The 21,785-nt window shown below is 44.0% G+C and overlaps 1 protein-coding gene across 6 annotated transcripts in view; it reads right to left on the reverse strand.

Moving 5' to 3' along the window:
- Nucleotides 1–21,785, reverse strand: part of klc1a (kinesin light chain 1a) — a 106,519-nt gene that overhangs the window by 45,294 nt on the left and 39,440 nt on the right. For all 6 annotated transcript variants that reach the window (XR_010964214.1, XR_010964215.1, XR_010964213.1 and 3 more), the window contains exons 4-7: nt 20,030–20,108; nt 12,136–12,361; nt 5,247–5,334; nt 4,647–4,748 (exon numbers count right to left, since the gene is read on the reverse strand). Coding sequence is in view for 3 of the 6 variants with exons in the window: in XM_067991732.1 (XP_067847833.1) it covers nt 4,647–4,748; nt 5,247–5,334; nt 12,136–12,361; nt 20,030–20,108 (495 nt within the window). In the remaining 3 variants the exon portion in view is untranslated. The remainder of the gene's footprint in view (nt 1–4,646; nt 4,749–5,246; nt 5,335–12,135; nt 12,362–20,029; nt 20,109–21,785) is intronic.

The following is a 21,785-nucleotide window of genomic DNA, read 5'->3' on the forward strand; positions in this document are numbered from 1 at the left end:
GGACAGTCTCCCAAAGCCCCTCCTGCTGCAATCAGTAGGCTAGAGATGATGGCTCACCCGAGGGGAAAGGCTGCGCCACGTTTTTCGGACCTTGCGCTGCAGCTGATGCTGGAGGGCGTGAGGAGGAGGAGGGACATGCTCTTCCCTGTGGATGGACGCAAGTGCCCTGCCGCCGCCACCAGGAAGGCATGGGCAGAGGTGGCGGCGGAGGTCAGCAGCAGGGCCAACACCCCAAGGACATGGGAGCAGTGCCGCAAGCGGTTCAATGACCTCACTAGGTCCGGCAAGGTGAGTACACCAACGCACCCTCCCACAACCCGTCCCCACCATCACGCCAAACAGATCACAACCCCTCCTGCAGAGCCACCACAGCGCTCCCGCAGCAATCCTCACAGCCACTCACTCACCATCCTCGCCGTGCCCGCAAGTACCCACCGTCCCTGTCCCCACCCGAACGCTACCACACACCCCAATCCCCATGCAATGGGATGGGCATGTGGCACACGCATCCTCCCATCCATCTGCCCCACGCTCAACCCACCCACACCGATGCTCGATGCGTGTCACTATGCAATACGCACCCACTCACGCATCTGTGTTTTGCCTTGACAGAAGAGAAGCAAGAACAACAGGGAAAGGGCACGCACCGGAGGTGGCCCGCCGCACCTGGTAGACCTCACAGACGCAGAGGTGGAGGCGCTCGACCTCGCCCGCACGCCACATTGCCTGTCGGTCGCAGATGGCGAGTCTGTCGCTGCAGAAACGGCCGGTAAGGGAAAGCTGACACTCAACACCCATGATCGCGAGTGACCGTATCATCACCTGCCATCAGGCGCACCGTAACGTTGGTGCACATGCCTCATAGTGCCCTCTGTTCTCTTGCAGGGCCGTCTGCGAGCGCTGCGATTGAGGAGGGCGATTCCTCAGAGGACATGGTGGTCTCTGAGGGTGCATCGTCACATCTGAGCCAACCATCCACCAGCGCAGAGACACGCACCTCGGTGGGTCCCCCTCGCCAACTAGTTGGGGTAGCACTTGGTGATTCACCGCGCACGAGTGAGCATGAGCAGACCCTGGTGGCAGGGGCAGCCGCGGAGGGTCCGTGTCGGTGGGAGCATTCATCTCCAGGCTCTGCTCAGCCGGACCCAGATGCTGAACCCAGGGGGCCACCAGTGAAAAGAAGAGTCGTCGAGGGGCACCAGCTAATTGCTGAGGTACTGGGAGAGGTGCCGCGCGCATTGTCCACAATTGCACAGGCGATGGAGGAGTCCAACTCCTGCATAAGGGCATTGGTGGCGCAGGTACAGGAGGGTACCGGCGACATAGTGTCGCGGGTAGGTGCGGGAGCGTCTGCGGTGGAGGACAGGCTGGCCTCCCTCGAGCGTCACGCACAGCTCCACATCGAGTCCGTGCAGGCCCCGACAACGGCTGTACGGATTCAGGGTGAGCAACATTCCGCCGCCATAAACAGGCTGACGGATACACTAGGGGTGGCCTTGCAAGGCCTCACACATGCCATCCAAACTGCCGTCCAGCAGGGTGGAAGGGGTGATGTGGGCCGAGGCCACGAGAGGGATGATGGTGACCGGGGACGCTTCTCAAGGCGCCCCCACGTCCCACCTATTGCCCCCCTCTCAACCAGTACCCGCAATGGTGCTTCCTCTCCAGGTGGCCGAGTCTGCCCCTGCCCCGGTGCAGGAGGAGCAGTCTGTGGAGGTGCCCTCATGGGCACCGAAACCCAGGGGCCGTCCGCCCAAAGCATCTACCCGGTCAGGGCGAGAACAGGAGCAACCTGCCACTACCTCTGCTGGAGCCACAGGGGTAGCACCACATAGGGGTACCCGCAAAAGAAATCCAAAGGCGTTATAAGCACAAAGGGAATGCACCAGGGTATCTATTAATTTGTACACTTTTTGTTTATATTATCTCACATTGTACATATTAAACACTATATTCTCACCACTCTTGCCACCTCTCGTCCATTCTTCCGCGGCCTGTGCAATAGGTGCGTTCCGTGCAGCCCATCATGATGGCGAACACCTGCTGCCGCCCATTGGGCACACTGCTGTGGGTGCAGGAGTACTGGCAGCAGTCTTCAGTGGAGGGGGCTGGTATGGCCCCTCGCATGTGCAGGTGAGGAGATGCAAGCGCCTCGCACTGTCTGACTCTAGGAGAACCGTTGACGTATGAGTGCCTCCCTGGCCCGGCGGCTCGCGCTCCCGCTCGTGCTCCTCCTCCTCCTGCTCCTGCTCCTCGCCGTCCTCAATGTGGGTGGCGGGTATGGATTGGGCCTCCTCCAGCGGCACCCCTCTCTGTAGTGCCATGTTATGCAGGGCACAGCAGACAACTATGATTCGTCCCACTCTGAATGGTGTGTATTGGAGCGCTCCCCCAGAACGATCAAGGCACCTGAAGCGCATCTTGAGCAGCCCTATGGTCTGCTCAATTGTAGACCTGGTAGCAGTGTGGCTGTCATTGTACCGACGCTCCGACTCGGTGATGGGGTTCCTCAGAGGCGTCATGAGCCACGTGTGTAGGGGATACCCCTTGTCGCCGAGGAGCCAGCCGTTGCCGGCGTTGGGTGCCTGGAGGATGGGCGGGACGGTGGACTCCCTGAGGACGAAGGCATCGTGGCAGCTGCCGGGGTATCTGGCGCACACGTGTAGGAATCTCTGGCGGTGGTCACAGATGAGCTGGGCGTTCATGGAGTGATACCCCTTCCTGTTGATCCTGGCTCATGCGGAGGTGCCCGTATTGCGATGTGGGTGCAGTCGATTACACCCTGTACCCGTGGGAAGCCAGCCATGGCATGGAATCCAACCGCCCTCTCCATCTGGCTGCGCTCGTCCATGGCGAAGTTGATGTAGTGTGAGGCCCTGCGGAACAACCCATCGGTGACCTGCCTTATGCACTTGTGTGCAGACGAATGCAAAGAAGTTGAGGGCAGTAGTGACTTTGACGGCGACAGGTAAGAAGATGCTGCTTGGTCCATCAGGGAGCAGCTCGTCGTTAAGGAGGCTGCAGATGTCGGCGACTACCTGGCGATTGACTCTGAGCCTCAGTATGCACTGCTCCTCGGAGAGGTCCATGAAGCTGAGCCTCGGTCTGTACACCCTGTGCGGAGGGTAGTGCCTCCTGCGACGCATCTCTCTCTGCGGTTGCCCTCCCTCCTGCCGTGCAGGTGGGTGTGCCACAGCACCGTGTTGGGGGGCTCCACGTCTCCGAGGCGGACGGCGTGGACTGCGAGGCTGCTGGGGCTGGTCATGCTGTTCGTCCTCCGAGGATGTCAACGCACCACCCATCTGGCAGGTGTTGGTCTGAGGGGTTGTGCAGGGTAGGTAGGTGGTTCCTCGCACAGGGGCTGCGGTTTCACGTCGGTCTGTCCTCTGGCTTGGCGGGGGTGGTGGAGGGCAGGGGTTGCCCTACGTGACGCGGTGGCCTCCTGCGTGGGTGAGGGCTCTCCCATCCGCTGTGGAGTGCACCTTGGCAGCTGCCACAGGCTGCTGGCTGGAACACGACCGGTTGAAGGGAGACTGTTTCCCCCAGTGTGTGAAACACACTGCGTTGAAGCTAAAATCCCACACTTCCTGTTTTGACAGCTGATTCAGCTCATTTAATGACCTCAACAAGCAAGGTAAGTACACTCAAGTGGAACCCCGCTGGCTTTAATTGCCTGCGGGATTCCCACCAGCGTGGCCTGCGCACGCAGCCCCGCACGTCAGCGCGGCACCCAGAGCGATCCGGTCACGTGACTGGATATCGGGATTTTCGGGGCCTCCCCGCTGGAAACCCGACGGTAAAATCGAGCCCTATATCTTCTCTGAATACATCAATATCCTTTTGTAGGTATGGTGCCCACAGTAACACGCAGTATTCCAAATGTGACCCCACTAGTGATCTTCACAAGGTTAGAATAACTGGTTTTCATTTATACTCAAATGAACTTGCTATATCCCAGTACAAGACTAGCTATGTCCACAACAGCTTCACATTGAGTGGTGAATTTCAGTGACCCAATCACCCAGGTGTTTTCCCTGATCTACCTTTGCTGATGGACATTCCTTTACTGTATGCATTTTTTTCTCTTTCACCGTGTATTACCGTACTTTTTTAAATCTCAAGATCCATCTGTCATTCCCTAACCCATTTACTAAAATGGTCTGGAAATCTCTAAATGGTGTAAATCTCTCTTGCCACATAGCTTGATGTCATCAGCAAATGTTATATTACAGGAAGTTCTCTCCTCCATATTTATCTAAGTCTTCAGCGGGTACAGATCCACAGTACAAACTGCCCATTATTTGTCCTAAAGGCGAAATGGTCTATTCGATTTGCGGATATAAACACTTAAGTTCTTAGGCTTGCAGCAGTGCTGCTTGAGGTGGCCATATAGATGTACACAAGATCATAATCATATAATGAATTACAGGCACATACTTATGTCCTGTTATGAAAGCACATGTTGGTGCTGTGCCATCCTTCACAAACTGGATTCTAAACAGTGTTACTCTTTTTTTAATATTGATACAAGTGACACAAAGGACCACCATCTCTGCCAAAAACTGTATTTTATAAGAATACTTTATAAAGCACAACATTTGCTGAACCTGTATCTATATGACTGACTTTTTCTTCTGGTTACTGACCTTTTCACGAATCTCCAGAGCTCTCTTACACATGGGCTCAGCCTCTCTATATTTTCCTCTTTTTCCATGAAGTACCGCAAGATTATTTAATGTAGCTGCCACCTGCAAGGAATCCAACCAGAGAATTACAAGGAAAATTCTTACAAAAAAGCAGCAACATCTTATTAATATAATGTAATCATCAGAGGCAGAATCATAGTCAGAAATATCAAAAGTGAATTCAACAGAGAAAAAAGTGTGGATTTCATATTTATGCATTACATAGCAGTGCAGACATTTGTCAGAACTATAGCATTAGAAAATATTAGCACCTAAAAAAAATCAAATAAAATCAGTGTGGGCTCTCTGGAATATTGTACTTGCAGGCAAATATGAATTTTGGATTTGCACTTATGGTCAAGGATGTGCGCATAATGATTCTTCATAACTGAACCAATAGATGGATTCACAATTTAACCTCCCTACCTGGTCATCATTTAGGAATGGTAGATGTTAACCTCAGCCTGTTGGTTTAACATGGAGAAATATTTAAACCTTATTCTAGATTCCCACACAAATAACGTACATATGTACAGGATACACTGAAAGGGCAATACGAACCGCAGGATGGTCTTTACCCAAGGTCTTCTCCCGAATGGCTAAGGCATCATGAAGCAGGTTTGCCGCCTCTTTGTATTTATTCTGGTCCCTAAGCCACATTAAAAAAAACACATTAGGGACACAATACAAGTTTATATGATTCTATTGATCTCAAGTGTTCAGAAGTTTTCATTTGCAAATTTCAAGTGCACACTTCATCACAATCCAAAATTATCTGCTTACATTTATTCAGTTGCTGCATTCACTATAAAATGGAAATGAAACATTTACAGAACTGTATACAGTCTCAACTGATCAAGTGATTTTATTACTAGTATATTTCTTATTTGATGCATTTGTGTATTTGATGCATTCGTGTATTTGATGCATTCGTCAATTCAATAGTTAAATGAATTAAAAAAGAATATCCACACTCCCTTCAAGGATTTCAGACATTGTGAAAATCAGGCACAGATCATTAATTAAGACTAGATTATAAAATACTATGTAGTTTCACACAGATCAAGATGCAGCATGTTGAGACTCCTCTCTAATTGTAATTGTGAGAATGTAACAGACAGTAGCAATGTATTACAGGCAATTCAAACTTGCAAAATACTTTCAGCATTGAAAGATACATAAGCTATATGTCTGACTGGTGTATCTTGCCCTTTAATAAACAGGCTAAATCATTAAACATCTTTCTGATTAAAATATATAAACCTCATTAGCTGAGAAGTTCCCTCAGCTTTCAATTCAGAGCACATTCACAACCACAAAATGACAGATCTCCAAAATAGTACAAAATCATTAACTGTACCAAAATTAGCCATAAATATAAATGTGCTATTGAACACAATACAGACTATTTTGAAACGTTCAGGCAGCCAAACTTAGCTGCGTTTATAGTAAAATGGGTCACAAATATGGATAACGAACAGAATCTATAATCAATGATAGACAGCTATAAAATTTACCATTATAGTTAATCTCAGCAGACATCTCTACATTCAATGCACAACACTGCACACAACTGTATTTTCTCTAAAGAGCATTGCAACGTGAAATCATATAAACTGTCATAACGTTGCTTTATATCTGTGGCTATTAATATTTATATAAAATGCAATGGTCATCTGTTAACTTTATTTAAGATTTAGAAACGTAAGGAATCTTACAACACCAGGTTATAGTCCAACAGTTTCATTTGAAAATCACAAGCTTTCGGAGGCTTTCTCCTTCGTCAGGTGAGTGTGGGATTCCATGAAGGGTACCGCATATATAGTCAGAGAACAATGCCTGGTGATTACAGATAATCTTTCCAACTGCCCGTTGTCAAGGCAATCAAAGGAGTGTTCAGACAGAGAGACATTACATACAGGACTACTGAATATACAAACGGTCAGAACCCAAAGAGAGAGAGAGAGAAACATCCGAAAGGAAGAGAAAGAGAGAGAATGACCAGTTGTATTAAAAACAGATAACTCTTTCTTTCGCTGGTGGGTTTACGTGTAGCGTGACATGAACCCAAGATCCCGGTTGAGGCCGTCCTCATGGGTGCGGAACTTGGTTATCAATTTCTGCTCAACGATTTTGCGTTGTCGTGTGTCTCGAAGGCCGCCTTGGAGAACGCTTATCCGAAGATCGGTGGCTGAATGTCCTTGACTGCTGAAGTGTTCCCCAACTGGGAGGGAACCCTCCTGTCTGGCGATTGTTGTGCGGTGTCCGTTCATCCGTTGTCGCAGTGTCTGCATGGTCTCGCCAATGTATCATGCTCCGGGGCATCCTTTCCTGCAACGTATGAGGTAGACAACATTGGCCGAATCACAGGAGTATGAACCATGTACCTGGTGGGTGGTGGCCTCTCGTGTGATGGTGGTATCTGTGTCGATGATCTGGCATGTCTTGCAGAGGTTGCCATGGCAGGGTTGTGTGGTGTCGTGGACGCTGTTCTCCTGAAAGCTGGGTAATTTGCTGTGAACGATGGTCTGTTTGAGGTTGGGTGGCTGTTTGAAGGCGAGTAGTGGAGGTGTGGGGATGGCCTTAGCGAGGTGTTAGTCGTCATTGATGACATGTTGAAGGCTGCGGAGAACATGGCGTAGTTTCTCCGCTCCGGGGAAGTACTGGACGACGAGGGGTACTCTGTTGGTTGCGTCCCGTATTTGTCTTCTGAGGAGGTCTATGCGATTTTTCGCTGTGACCCGTCGGAACTGTTGATCGACGAGTCGAGCGTCATATCCCGTTCTTATGAGGGCGTCTTTCAGCGTCTGTAGCTGTCCAACGTGTTCCTCCTCGTCTGAGCAGATCCTGTGTATTCGCAGGGCCTGTCCATAGGGGATGGCCTCTTTGACGTGGTTAGGGTGGAAGCTGGAAGCTGGAAAAGTGGAGCATCATGAGGATGTCCGTGAGCTTGCGGTAGAGTGAGGTGCTGAGGTGCCCGTCTTTGATGGAGATTCGTGTGTCCAAGAAAGAAACCGATTCTGAGGAGTAGTCCATGGTGAGTTTGATGGTGGGATGGAACTTGTTGATGTTATCGTGTAGTCTCTTTAGTGATTCTTCGCTGTGGGTCCATAGGAAGAAAATGTCGTCGATGTATCTGGTGTATAGCGTTGGTTGGAGGTCCTGTGCAGTGAAGAAGTCGTGCTCGAACTTGTGCATGAAAATGTTGGCGTATTGGGGTGCAAATTTGGTCCCCATGGCTGTTCCGTGTGTTTGGGTAAAGAACTGGTTATCGAAGGTGAAGACATTGTGATCCAGGATGAAGCAAATGAGTTGTAGGATGGCGTCTGGTGATTGGTTGTTGTTGGTGTTGAGTACTGAGGTTGTTGCAGCGATGCCGTCATCGTGGGGGATACTGGTGTAGAATGCAGAGACGTCCATCGTGGTGAGAAGTGTTCCTGGTTCAACTGGTCCGTGGGTGCTGAGTTTTTGTAGGAAGTCTGTATTGTCGCGACAGAAGCTGGGGGTTCCCTGTACGATGGGTTTCAGGATGCCCTCGACGTATCCAGAGAAGTTCTCACACAGGGTTCCATTGCCTGATACGATAGGACGTCCAGGTGTGTTGGCTTTGTGTATCTTTGGGAGGCAGTAGAACTCTCCCACGTGGGGAGTACGTGGGATGAGAGCGCGTAGGATGCTTTGAAGGTCTGGATTGAAGGTCTTGATCAGTTTGTTGAGCTGGTGGGTGTGTTCTTTGGTCGGATCTGCGGGTAACCGTCTGTAGTGTTCCTGGTTGTCCAGTTGTCGGTATGCTTCTTTGCAATAGTCCGTTCTGTTCTGTATGACGATGGCTACTCCTTTGTCCGCTGGTTTGATGACGATGTTGCGGTTGGTCTTGAGAGCGTCGATGGCGTTGCGAAAGTGCAACGCATTTTAATCCATTAGAATGCATACACTCTGATTGCCAAGGGATGCTGTTCAGTATCTTGATGGCTGATGAGGTGGCTCCCTGTGGCAATCCTAGAGGAAATGTCTCCACATGAGCCATACACCCTAAAAGGAACCCCTTTTCCAATTTGGATGATTCAGAGTGGCTTCCTGGACGAAGTACTAACTAAAAAGCATCAGAAGATGGCACTCGCCTCAAGTTCTTATGTATAGAGCAACATTTTATCTGCACTCTCATTACAGAGTGGCACCCAGTCTATATATCCTAGTCATAAAACTACTCGCACTCAGGGCTCCATGATCACTCTGATGACACCTAATACTACAGCAAAGAAAATTAGCGTCAGTCTTTGACCAATGCAAGCCCACTTTGATGCAGCTTCGCGGAGTTCAGGGCTGATAAGAGTTCTGAACCAGATTCTCAAATGGACTATACACAAGATTCTTGTTCGAAGGAGCAGCAAAAACTGTTCTAAAGTGATAAATCCTCCTCCTGGTGCAACTTTCATATGTATAAATAAAAGACTGGAAGGGAGTGCTGCTGAGAGAGGTGGGCTGGTGGGAGAACTAATGGTGATGGCCTTGGGATGGAAGGAGGGCAGTGGCTGAAGGCTTGTAAAGGGAAGGTGTGTGTTAGGCCTGATTTTCTTTTATTAACTTTTCCATAGGCAGCGGGGAGATAAGCTAGCATGCTGCTGGCTCAGGCTGTTCACAATCAGGGTCATATTGTCTTTTAATCTATGTTCATACTTGCTGGCAGTAATCAGAAGACCACATGTAGAATTGTGTACAGTGATACTTGCTTTACAAATCCTTGAATGTTGGATATGGTTTACTTCTTTTAGCTGCCAGATTAGGGACGGGCTAGTACAGTGGGGCTGTCACAATGTAGTGGAGCCCCACTGTATTTAATGGGTCTACAGAATGTTGTGGCTACTCACCATTTTTAATATATAATAGATTATTTATTTTTTCTATGCTCATCATGTTCACCCTTCTTGCCTGCATTGAGTTTAAATCACTCTTATGGGCTTATTTTACATAGCGCCATTTTCCTGCTTTCCCATCCCACCCATCCCCATATTCTTATTCTTCATGTAATAGCTTTTTGAATAGCAATTGTGGCAAAAGGATTACATATTCTAATAAAAGGCTTCTCCAAAGCTGCCGCCATTGTTTTTCTATGTTGGACATGTGATTTGAGTGTCAGGATTGGTTTATCTGCTGATTCTGCGGGGTTTCTTGATGCAAACAGTCCATGTATTTTTACTTTGTTAGTTTTCTTTTATCAATTCGAAACATCTCTAGCAAATTTCTCAATGTTCTCAGTTCAAGAGAATAAAGCTCTAGTTGTTTCTAGCCTTTCCTTGTAACTCAGACTCCTCACACCTTGGCATCATCCTGGTAAATCTACATTGCAGTTTCTCCAAGGCTATTACATCCCTCCTATAGGTGAGAAGCTCAAATTTGCACAGTATTCCAGATGTGCACCAGCAATTATTTTGTACAGATTTATCTGTTCAATCCCTCTTGATAAAAACCCTAAAATCCCACTTGCCTTCTTAATGACTTTTATTTTAAACTGTCAACCCATGTATAAGAATTTGTGCATCTGCAAACTTATATACTTTTGCCCCTCCACTGCACTGAGAGATTTACCATTTATGGTATATTTCATTCTTTACTCATTCCCAAAATGTTTTACCTCACATTTTTCTGCTTTTGCCACTTATCTGTCTATTCTATTAGCCTGCTTATGTTTGTCTTCATTCATCCTCCCAGTTTGCCATTATCAGAAAACTTACACATCGATCTCTGTGTCCAGGTTCAGAGCTTCAACAATGGAAGCCTACTTTTCTTTGGTTAACATCTGGGGAGCTCCAACACTCCTAGTTTTCAGTCTGCTATGCAAGTTTAAACCTTTCCCCCGCTAATTAATTCTCCCTACAAGGATACTGGTATTATTTCAGTTCAGATGAAGACAGTCCCTTCTATCCCTTCGTACGGACTCTGTCCTTCCTACTATTTGCCTCGATGACCCTAAAGTCAGAAACCCTCCCCTCGGCACCATTTCTTAACCAGTGATGTCTTCTTTTCCCTCAGTAGCCAAGCGTGTGGTGCGGTAAGTAATCCTAACACTACTACCCTTGAGGTCGTGTTAGTATCAGCAACCCTAACTCTTCAAACCCCCTCTGCAAGACCTTTATTGCACTCTTTCCTATGTTGTTGGCTCCAACGTGAACCACAACTTCTGGCTGATCATCCTTTCTAAAAGCTTTACCATCCACTCATATCCCTTACCGTAGCTCCTGGGAGGCAACAATCATTCAGAACTCTCAGTAGCAGCTGCAAAAAAGCCATCTATCCTCATAATTACAGAATCCTCCAAGCCTGTTCTCTTTTTGCTCTGGGTAAGCACTTGCTCCACAGTGTTGTGGTGTTACATGTAGCTACCCTCCCCTATGCTGTCCTCTGTCGCTTCGTCGGTATCAAGCACAATATACCCATTAAATGCGTAGGGTCCCTTTTAGTAATTTCCTGTCTCTTCCTGCTGTTGAGTTCAGAATTTCTCTGCTTAAATAACACAACTTTCTGAAACTTCTAGATACTGTGTGTATCACTGGCTTAGCATCTGCTATCACCATATTTATACATACCAATTACTTCACTAAAAGTATGTCCCTTACCTGCCTTGCCCCTGTAACTTCAGACCGAATGTCCATTAAATACTGAATTCTGAATTGGGCCAAAACTCCCATCCTTAAATATCTCACACCTTTTTCTTTTAACAAAGTTGAAAATTAGGTAGATTTTTAATTGGTGGGTGGAGGTGGTGTGGGGAGGGGGGCAATCCACTAGGTTTGATGAACTTCAGGACAGAAAAAAGAGTAACTTACCTGACCTCACTTTCTACTTAGTGACTCCTTATACAAATCAGTATGGGCAATAGTGCTGAGAAGTGGAACATCTTCTATACTCCCAGGTCAGCTATAAGTGAGCTTAGATGCACAGCAAAGCTTTCTCCTGCACTCCCCCAGCAAAGCACCTACTATAGCAATAACGTGACATTTTCATTTCCCATACCATCCAACATTATAGGATCTGAAGGACAGACTGAGTTTAGTGTTGAATTATGTGCAGCTTTATGCTATGGATTTGCACGCATTGGAAACTAGGTGCAGACTACCTGAGTCATTTAATTTTGGATCTTTATAGCTGGCATAAAGAGAACTTCGTCCCATTAGTCGTTATTGGATTCAAACCTGTGTGCCAAAGGTGAAAAATATTCGAAACATTCAAAGCCCCTCAATCCCAGCTATAAGTATTTCACTATTTGTACTTAAACAAATCTACATTTTATTTGCAATAAACAAATTAACTTACTGCTTCTGCAACTTATAAAGTAAGATTCCATTAATAAGGTCCCAAGGATAAGTGAGTTGTTCCATAAGGCAGAATCATTTCCCTTGCACAAATATATTTTTAAAATCATACCTTTCCAGAAGTAGAAAGTCATACTAACCTGTACACCAAAGCAAGAATGTTGAGCATAGTAGCAACGTCCGGATGATCATGTCCTGATGTTTTCTCCAAATCTTCAAGAGCTTGTTTACAAAGGGGTACGGCTACTTCATACCTGCCTTGGGATGCATACTGTATGACTAAGTTATGTAGGGTCCTTAGTCTGGCTGGGATTTCATAGCCACCCTGCTGTGCTGCAGCTGCTGCACTGCTGTGTTGCTGCTGAACTGTAAATTGACAATGTTATGATATAGTGTATTAGATGTAGATAGAACATTGTAGAATAAAATAAATATCGTATATTAGATATGGCACAGTTCTTGGAATTTTATTTATATTCTAGAGATTGCACGAGGGTATTTTTTCCCAAGTTTTCCATCAAAAATATTGGTTTACCCAAATACTTAAAGAAGTTTGTTTTTTTAGGATTTCAAAGTCATCCATTTTTATTTTTGCCTCTTACTAACATAACATCAAATGTCAAAATAAAGTAGTCCTTCCTCTGCTGTAATCAGAATACAAATGATTAATCAAGTATTCCAAGAAATGAACTGTAACTAGATGTTAAGTGTTTCTTCAAGACTTTTCTCTTTAGTTGTGCACACTATCACTTCACGTCAAGAGTAATACCTTGGAGAGTTGGTGGGAATATTCAACTTTAATCAATTATTTTAAATTCTAGAAGGTAATTTTAAGTTTTAATCTGGTTTGTGCTATTCCTGCCACCATCTATCAATAGAAAATACTTGCTGTCGCGCACAATTCCTTTGTTTTATTTTATGCAAATTCCTTTCATCTGATTCATATTCATGAAACATCAAAGATAATCCAGAGCATTAGTAAAAGTGACCATGAAGCTGTCGGATTGTCGTAAAAACCCAACTGGTTTACTAATGTCCTTTAGGGAAGGAAACCTGTCGTCCCATCCGATCTGGCCCATATGCGACTCCAGTCCCACACCAACGTGGTTGACTTAACTGCCCTAAGAAGTGGCCTAGAAACCATTCAGCAGTATCAAACAGCTTCAGGAAGGCGGCCCACCACCATGTTCATAGAGCAATCAAGGATGGGCAATAAATGCAGGCTTTGTCAGCAACGGTCACATCCCGAGAATGAATTAAAAAAAAATCAGAACACTAACATCGACCAGTGAGCAAAGCCTACAAATATAAAAAGGAAAAACTGAATAACTCAGAAAAGCCCGAACTTAAGAACGGTCGCCAATGGCGGGGTGAAGGGAGTTGGGGATGCACGAGGTCAGAGTTGGAGAACGCAGGGTTGGAGATTTGTAGGGCTGGAGAAGGTTAGAGATAGGGACAAGGCCCGAAGCCATAAGTGATTTGAACAAGAGGACGAGAATTTTAAAATTGAGGCCTTGGGGGACCAGGAGCCAATGTTGGTCAGGGAGCACATGGGTGATGGGTGAGTGGGACTTGGTGCGGGATAGGACACGGGCAGCAGAGTTTTGGATGAACTGAAATTTTTTTTGAAGAGGGTGGAGGATGGGAGGCCAGTCAGGAGAGCGTTGAAATAGTCCAGTGAGGTGACAAAGGCACGGATGAGGGTTTCGGCAGCAGATGGGCTGAGCCAGGGGTGGAGACAGGCGATGATATGGAAATATAATTAGGAGGTCTTTGCATTGGAGAGGAAATAGGGTCGGAAGCTCAGTCTGGGGTCAAATAAGCCAAGGTTGCAAACAGTCCAGTTCAACTTGAGACAGTGGCCAGGGTGGGGGATGGAATTGGTGGCGCGGGTATGGAATTTGTGGGCCTCTTGGCCGGCCTCCCACCGCCTCCTGTCATGGAGTTGATTGTTTATCCCTATGCCAGATCAAGAAAATTTATATGTAGCTAAAAGAATTGTGTGGGAAGGATGCGTTCCAGTTCAAGGGACACTGGCACCTCTACTGGGACAGGAATTACATAGAATTTTACAGCACAGAAACAGGCCATTCAGCCCCACATGAGCCCTTTCCCACCCTTATCAACATATCTTTCTATTCCTTTCTCCCTCATATACTTATCTAGCTTCGCCTTAAATGCAAATAAAAAGAGCTGTATCCCTGGAATGGGCTGCACCTTAACTAGGATGATAAGCAGAACTATAGAAAGGACTTCAAATTGGTAAAATGGGGGGAGGGTTTGGATGAAAATAGTAGTAATCTAAAAATATATCATAGTATGGTAGAGCACACAAGGCAGCCATTCGGCCCATTGTGCCTGTGCCGGCTCTTTGGTAGAGCTATCCAATTAGTGCCATTCCCCTGCTCTTTCCACATAGTCCTGTAAAATTTTTCCCTTCAAGTATTTATCCAATTCTCTTTTGATAATCACCAACCTTTCAGGCAATGCATTCCAGATCATAACAACTCGCTGCATAAAAAAATACTTCCTCATGTCGGCTCCGGCTGTTTTGACAATCTGTGTCCTCAAAGGTTTAGCCTAACTACCCTGCTTTTGTACTCTATGCCTCTATTAATACAGCCCAGGATCCCATATGTTTTTTTAAATAGCATTCTCAACTTGTCCTGCCACCTTCAAAGATTTGTGTACATACAACCCCAGGTTTCTCTGTTCCTGCATCCCCTTTAAAATTGTACCATTTTGTTTATATTACCTCTCCTCATTCTTCCTACCAAAATGTATCACTTCACACTTCACAGTGTTAAATTTCATCTGCCATGTGTCTGCCCATTTCACCAGTCTGTCTATGTCCTCCTGAAGTCTGTTACTATCCTCCACAGTGTTTACCACATTTCCAAGTTTCGTGTCATCTGCAAACTTTGGAATTATACTCTATATACCCAAATCCAGGTCATTTATATATCAAAAAAAGCAGTGGTCCTAATGCTTACCCCTAAGGAACACCACTGTATACTTCCCTCCTCTGAAAAACAACCGTTCACCACTACTGTCTGCTTTTTGTCACTTAGCCAATTTTGTATCCACGCTACCACTGTCCCTTTAATTTTGCTTACTAGTCTTTAAGTGGTACTTTATCAAATGCCTTTTGAAAGTCCATATACACAACATAAATCGCACTACCCTCATCAATCCTCTCCATTACTTAATCAAAGAATTCAGTCAAGTTAGTCAAACAAGATTTTCCTTAACAAATCCGTGCTGACTTTCATTTATTAGCCCATACTTTTCCAAGCACCAATTAATTATGTCCTGGATTATTGTCTCTAAAAGTTTCCCCACCACTGACATTAGGCTGACTGACCTGTAATTGCTGGGTTTATCGCTCTCACCTTTTTTGAACAGGGCTGCAACATTTGCAATCCTCCAGTCCTCTGGCACCGCCCCATATCTAAGGCAGATTGGAAGATTGGGGCCCGGGCCTCTGCAATTTCTACCCTTACTTCTCTCAGTAACCTAAGATGCATTCCACCTGGACCGGGTGACTTTTCTATTTTGAGTACTGCCAATCTTTTAGCTGCCTCTATCTATTTTTGTCCTATCCAATATCACTACTACCTCCTCCTTTACTGCTACATTGGCAGCATCCTCTTCTCTAGCGAGGACCAATGTGAAGTACTCATTTACTGCCTCACCCATGCCCCCCTGCCTCCACAAGATGATCTTTTTTGTCTCTAATCGGCCATACCCTTCCTTTGACTACCCTTTTACTATTTATGTTTATATAAAAAAAGACTTTTGGGTTCCCTTTCATGTCAGCCACTAATCTATTCTCATACTCTCTCTTTGCCACTCTTACTTCCTTTTTTAGATTTCCTCTGTACTTTCTGTATTTAGCTTGGTTCTCTACTGTTTTATGAACCTTACATTTGTCATAAGCCTCCTTTTTCTGTTTCATTTTAATCTCTATATCTTTAGGCATCCAGGGAGCTCTAGCTTCCTTTCCCCCTCGTGGGAATGTGTCTACTCTGTACCCGAACCATCTCCACCTTGAAGGCCTCTCATTGTTCAATTACTGTTTTGCCTACCAATTTTTGATTCCAATCCAATTCCCTTTTTAACTCACTGAAATTAGCCCTCCTCCAGCTAAATATTTTTACACTTGATTGTTCCTTGTCCTTTTGCATAACTATTCTAAACCTAATGATCACTGTTCCCCAAATGCTCCCCCACTGAAACATGCTCCACTTCCCCCATTTCATTCCCTAGAACTAGATCCAGCACTGCTCATTGGGCTAGAAACACAATGATGAAGAGAAGTTCTTTTGTATACATTTAAGGAATTCCTCCTCCTCTTTGCCCTTAACACTGTTACTATCCCAGTCTATGTTGGGATAATTGAAGTCCCCCATTATCACTACTCTACAGTTCTTGCATCTTTCTGTAATTTGCCAGCAATCTCCTTTCCACTATTTGGTGGCCTACAGTATACACCCAGTAGCGTTAAAGCTCCTCTATTGTTCCTCAATTCTAACCAAATAAATTCTATCTTTGACCCCTCAACTACATTATCCCTTTCCAGTGCTATAATAGTTTCTTTGATCAGTATTGACACCCACCACCTCCTTTCTTTCCTGAATATTCCTGGCTACAAGGTATTAAGTACCCAATCCTCCCCTTCTTTGAGCCAGGTCTCTGTTATCGCTACTATACTAGTCCCATGTGGCGACTTGTGCCTGCAGCTCACCAATCTTATTTGCCTCTACGTGCATTTACGCACATGCACTCCAAACACATCTTAGACTGCCTCGCAATTGCCCTTTGTTTGATCCCTCATATTTCTGAACTATTCTTTAGTGCTATTTGTCTCTCCCAGTCCTCTGTGCACCTTGTTTCTCCATAGTGTATGTATATATATTAGAAAAAAGGATGAGAACAAAAAGACAAAGATAACAAATACTCAGGGAAATGAAACGTTTATAGGAAGTAATAACAAAATAGCTGTTAAAAACACAGTAGTAAGCTAAAATAAAATTAAATTGTCTGTATAGTACAAAGAATCAGCAACAAAACAGGGGAATTGGAGGCAGTAACAGGAAATGAAGAAACAGATGTAATAGGGATAATGGAAACCATGAGAGAATAAGGATGGAGCTAAGGGAGATACACAGGAGAAAAATATTGACAGACAATGATGTAGAACTACAGTGGGCAATATTTAAATAAGAAAGAGTTCAGGAGAAATATATTCCACTAAAAAAAGCTATGAGATGCCATGGATAAATAAAGAGGTGAGGATATAATTGAATCTGAAGAAAAAGGCATGCACAAAGGCCATAAACAACAAAGGAGAGGATGACAAAGGGGAATATGATGAGCTTAGGAAAGAGGACAATTAGGAAGGCAAAGAGGAACTATGAAATGAAAATCTTAAAGAATATAAAAAGAAATAGCAAGGCATTCTATAGACACATAAGTAACACGGAGAATTCAGTTAGGGATAGGGCCACTAAAGGATGAACAAAATAAACACACAGGAGATGATACTGAAATGAAAAAGGGATACTGATTAGACACTTTGCCTCAAGAGGCTTACAAAGTGGAAATAATACTAATAGAAGAAGTCAAGAAGGATATTACAACAGTCGATAGAAAGAAAGGAAATACTAGACAAACTAGCCAAACTTGAAGACAAAGCCCAGGGTCCAGATGAATTGCATTCAGGGAGGAGATAGCAGAGGCACTAGTATCCACATATAAAAATTCAATAGAAAAAGGAATAGCGCCAGAGAACTGGTTGACAGAAAATATAATTTCTAACTTCAAAAAGGGAGATAGAACAAATCCAGGTGGCTATAGGCCAGTTAGTTTATCAGTGGAAGGAAAGCTACCACAATCTTTGCTAAAAGATGATAACAAAACATCTAGAGATGGAGAATATAATGAAGTCAGCATGGATTTCTAAATGGAAGGTCATATTTAATCAATTTTATTGAATTCTTTGAAGAAGCAACAGAAAGAGTAGGCAAAGGCAATGCAGTGGATATGATATGCATGGACTTTCAGAAGGCATTTGATAAGATGCCACTTAAGAGACACATGACAATAGTCAGGGCATGTAGAGTCAGGGACCTGGAACCTTGGTTATATCACACTCAAGAGTACTGTGCACAGTTCTGGTCTCCATATTACAAAAAGGATATTGAAGCACTGAAGAAAGTGCAGAAAAGATTTACAAGGATGTAACCAGAATCGAGTGGATGCAACTATCAAGAAAGATTGAGAAGGCTGGGGCTCTTTTCTCTGGAAAAAGAGAAGACTAAAGGGAGACCCGATAGAGGTCTTTAAAATTATGATGGGGTTCGCTAGGGTGGACATGGAGAAATTATTTTCATTTGTGCTCGAGTCCAGAACAAGGGGGCATAAATATAAGATAGCTACTGACAGATGAAAGAAAGAATTTAGAAGAAATTTCTTGACACAGAGTGGTAAGAATGTAGAACTTGCTACACCACGGAGTGGTTGAAACAGATGGTATAGACACATTTAAGGGGAGGCTTGATGTAATATATGGAGAAGGGAATAGAGGGATATGGGAGCATATTAGAGGTAATTAGAATGAGAGGCTCACATGGAGTAGAAACAGCATAGACCAATTGGGCTGAATAGCTTGTTTCTGTGCGATAGATTCTATGTAATTCCCAAAGATCTATTCTTCTTCCTCATAGAATGCACTCTAGGTTGTTGAAGAAAGTCTCTGAGCTTATTTTTAATGCTCCAAAGATTTGCAAATTGTGCCACGTGATTGCAGGGTAACATCTCATTTCGAGAAGGATAAATTGAAAAACTATAGACTTAGTCTAATGTCAATTTGGGACAAACTCTTAGAATCCATAATCTGTTCAAATTAGTTACATGGAATAATTAAGAACAGTCAGCATAGATTTGCTAAAGGTAAGTGGTGTTTGACCAATTCAGTAGAGTTTTTTTTTAAATTACTGATTATATAGGTAAAGGGAAAGCAACAGATGTAGTCTATATAGATATCCAGAAGGCAATCAAGGAGGTGTCTGTTACAAAAATTTAGGTGTATGATATAAAAAGAGGAAATATAGCTAATGCCTCAAACTGTAGAGTAGGAATTGCAGACCAGTTCTCTGTACTAGTTTTAAGGTTTCAGTTGGTTAAGCTCTAGCAATACCTTTGCACACAGCTGGATGGCCCTAAATTAGGCTCTGGCCAAATTCTGGGCATAGGTAAGTACTGTGCATCACTATGGAGACAAAGACTAACTAGTCTATAATTATTCAATTTATCCTTCTCTCCATTCTTGAATAGAGTTGTTACATTGTCTACCTCCAGTTCCCTGTCACAATTTGCATATCACTTGATTGTTTTGATCAGTAAGCCCATATGTCTCCAAACCAAACACAAGTGCTGTAAGCTGCAGGGCTACGGACCGGGTGCAGGAAGATGGGATTAAAATGGACACCTGGTTGTTCTTCACGCCGGTGCGGACACTATGGACCGAACGGTCCCCATCTGTGCAGTATCTTTGCTATGGTTCTATAATATTCTACGTCTCAGATTTCAAGACAAATTGAATTAATTGTGTGTGTGTCAGGCCATTTCTAGCACATGGGCTTTATTACTGTGACAGTTTCAACTGATAATATTAGGGTAACCCAAGATAAACTATAATTTGCCAAATACATCAGTTGTGGAAGCTGGTCATAAACATCAAGTACGTTATTCTGAACCATCTATAGAAAAATTCTGAAAAACCCTAAAACAAACTACTCATGGCCATTTCTGGCTACAGTTCTTTGCCTATCACAGTTGAATCAAAAGAAATCTAAAAGTATGTACTTATTCTTATTCAGGAGACTTATAGCATTGCAGGGCTTACTTATTACAATATTATAAAAAGTTAAATTTGCAATTTAAAAAAAAACAGCCCACCAATATTATTGCAAAATTATTCAACAGTAGTAGGATACAAATGTCCCTTTCTAGATCTATTTGAACACTTACTTCCCTGTCCTGGTTCATCTTCATCATTTGGGAAAAGGTCATCCAGAGGTTCTTTGGATGAATCAGTGTCCTTGTCCTCCTGTACAATTTTTAAAAAGTATACATTAGCTATAGGGAGACTAAACGAATTCTTCAATTCATCTGAACATTAAATATTTTGTGTAGTTCCTGCAATTAAAAATTAGGTCCAGCTATCTGAGTACTGATATATCCAATGTTTTTCTGTGGCTAGAACTAAATTCTCTTCACCTGCTTAATAAAAAAGTAAAATAAATCTGAGATTAGTGAGTAGTACATGTGATTTCAGGTATTTCATCAGTATCATAGCAGTTTACAAAAGGTAATGACGAGTGAAGCTTTTTGGCTGAACTCATTTTGCCAGTAGCAACCTCAGTAACTACCCCAATTATTGTTCAGGTAATAATATTAAATCAACCATTTTGCATACTGTTGTATACCATCATTAATATCCATCAGCCTTACATTACAACAATAAATGATTGAACATATATGACTCATTCCCTCAGCCAAACAACTTACAATGTAGAATGCATGTCATTAGTTCAGAGTAAACAAGTCAATGTCAATACTCAATCTCTTTTTTGGTTGATAATAGTGAGTATTTGCAGAATCCGTTGAACTTTGACAGCCTATAGACATTCTAAACTATTAACATGAATTAATTTTCAGTAGGGGGAAAATTAACAGTTGTCAATGGCACATTAAAAACTGATATTCTCCACGAAACTCATTCATCCCCTTTTAATTTTATTTCTCCTCTCTTTAGCAACTCCCTTACCAAAGTGGTTCACAGAAGCATACAAACATATGAATTAAGAGAAGGAGTAGGCCATTCGGCCCCCGAGCCTGCTATGCCATTTGCTAAGATCATGGCTAATCTGATTGCGACCTCAACCCTACTTTCCCTTCTACCTACTATAACCTTTGACTCCCTTGTTAATCAGGAATCTATCTAACTCAGCTTTAAAAATATTCAATGACCCTGCCTCCACCGGTCTCTGGGGAAGGGAGTTCCACAGACTCATGACACTCAGAAAAAATTTCTCCTCCTCTCCATCTTAAATGGGAGATCCCTTATTTTTAAATTGTGGCCCCTAGTCCTAGTCTCTCCCACAAGGGGAAACATCCCCTCAGCATCTACCCCTTCTAGTCCCCTCAGCATCTCATATGTATCAATAAGATCACCTCTCATTCTTCTAGACTCCAGTGTATATAGGCCCAACTTGCCCAACCTTTCCTCATTAGAAAACCTCCTCATCCCAGGAATCAATCGAGTGAGCTTTTTCTGTACCGCCTCCAAAGCAATTATGTCCTTTCTTAAATAAGTAGACCAAGAAAAGATGCTGAGCAGATAAGAGTTAGGAAAAGTGACTGAAAAGCAGTGCCAAAGGTGTAGGATTTCAGAAGCCTTTTGAAGGAGGCGAGAGCAGTAGGTAGCAACGCAGATGAATTTAGGGAGAATGTTCCAGATTATGGGGTCAAGAAAGCTGAAGGCTGAATCACCAAAACTGGAGCAGATGGGGGGGGCGGGGGGGAGGTGGGAGGTGGTGAAGCAGTGCGATGTGAAAAAGCCCAGAGTTGGAGGAGCAGAGACATACAATAGTACATTGGTTCAGTGATAGCAATTTCGCCTTTGAGTCAGAAGGTTAGGAGTTCAAGCCTCACACCAGAGACTTGTGCACATATTCTAGGCTGGCACTTCAGTGCAACACTGTGGGGTGCTATATAAATGCAA

Source organism: Heptranchias perlo, chromosome 10 (genome assembly GCF_035084215.1).
Source record: "Heptranchias perlo isolate sHepPer1 chromosome 10, sHepPer1.hap1, whole genome shotgun sequence".
NCBI classification, from domain to species: domain Eukaryota; kingdom Metazoa; phylum Chordata; class Chondrichthyes; order Hexanchiformes; family Hexanchidae; genus Heptranchias; species Heptranchias perlo.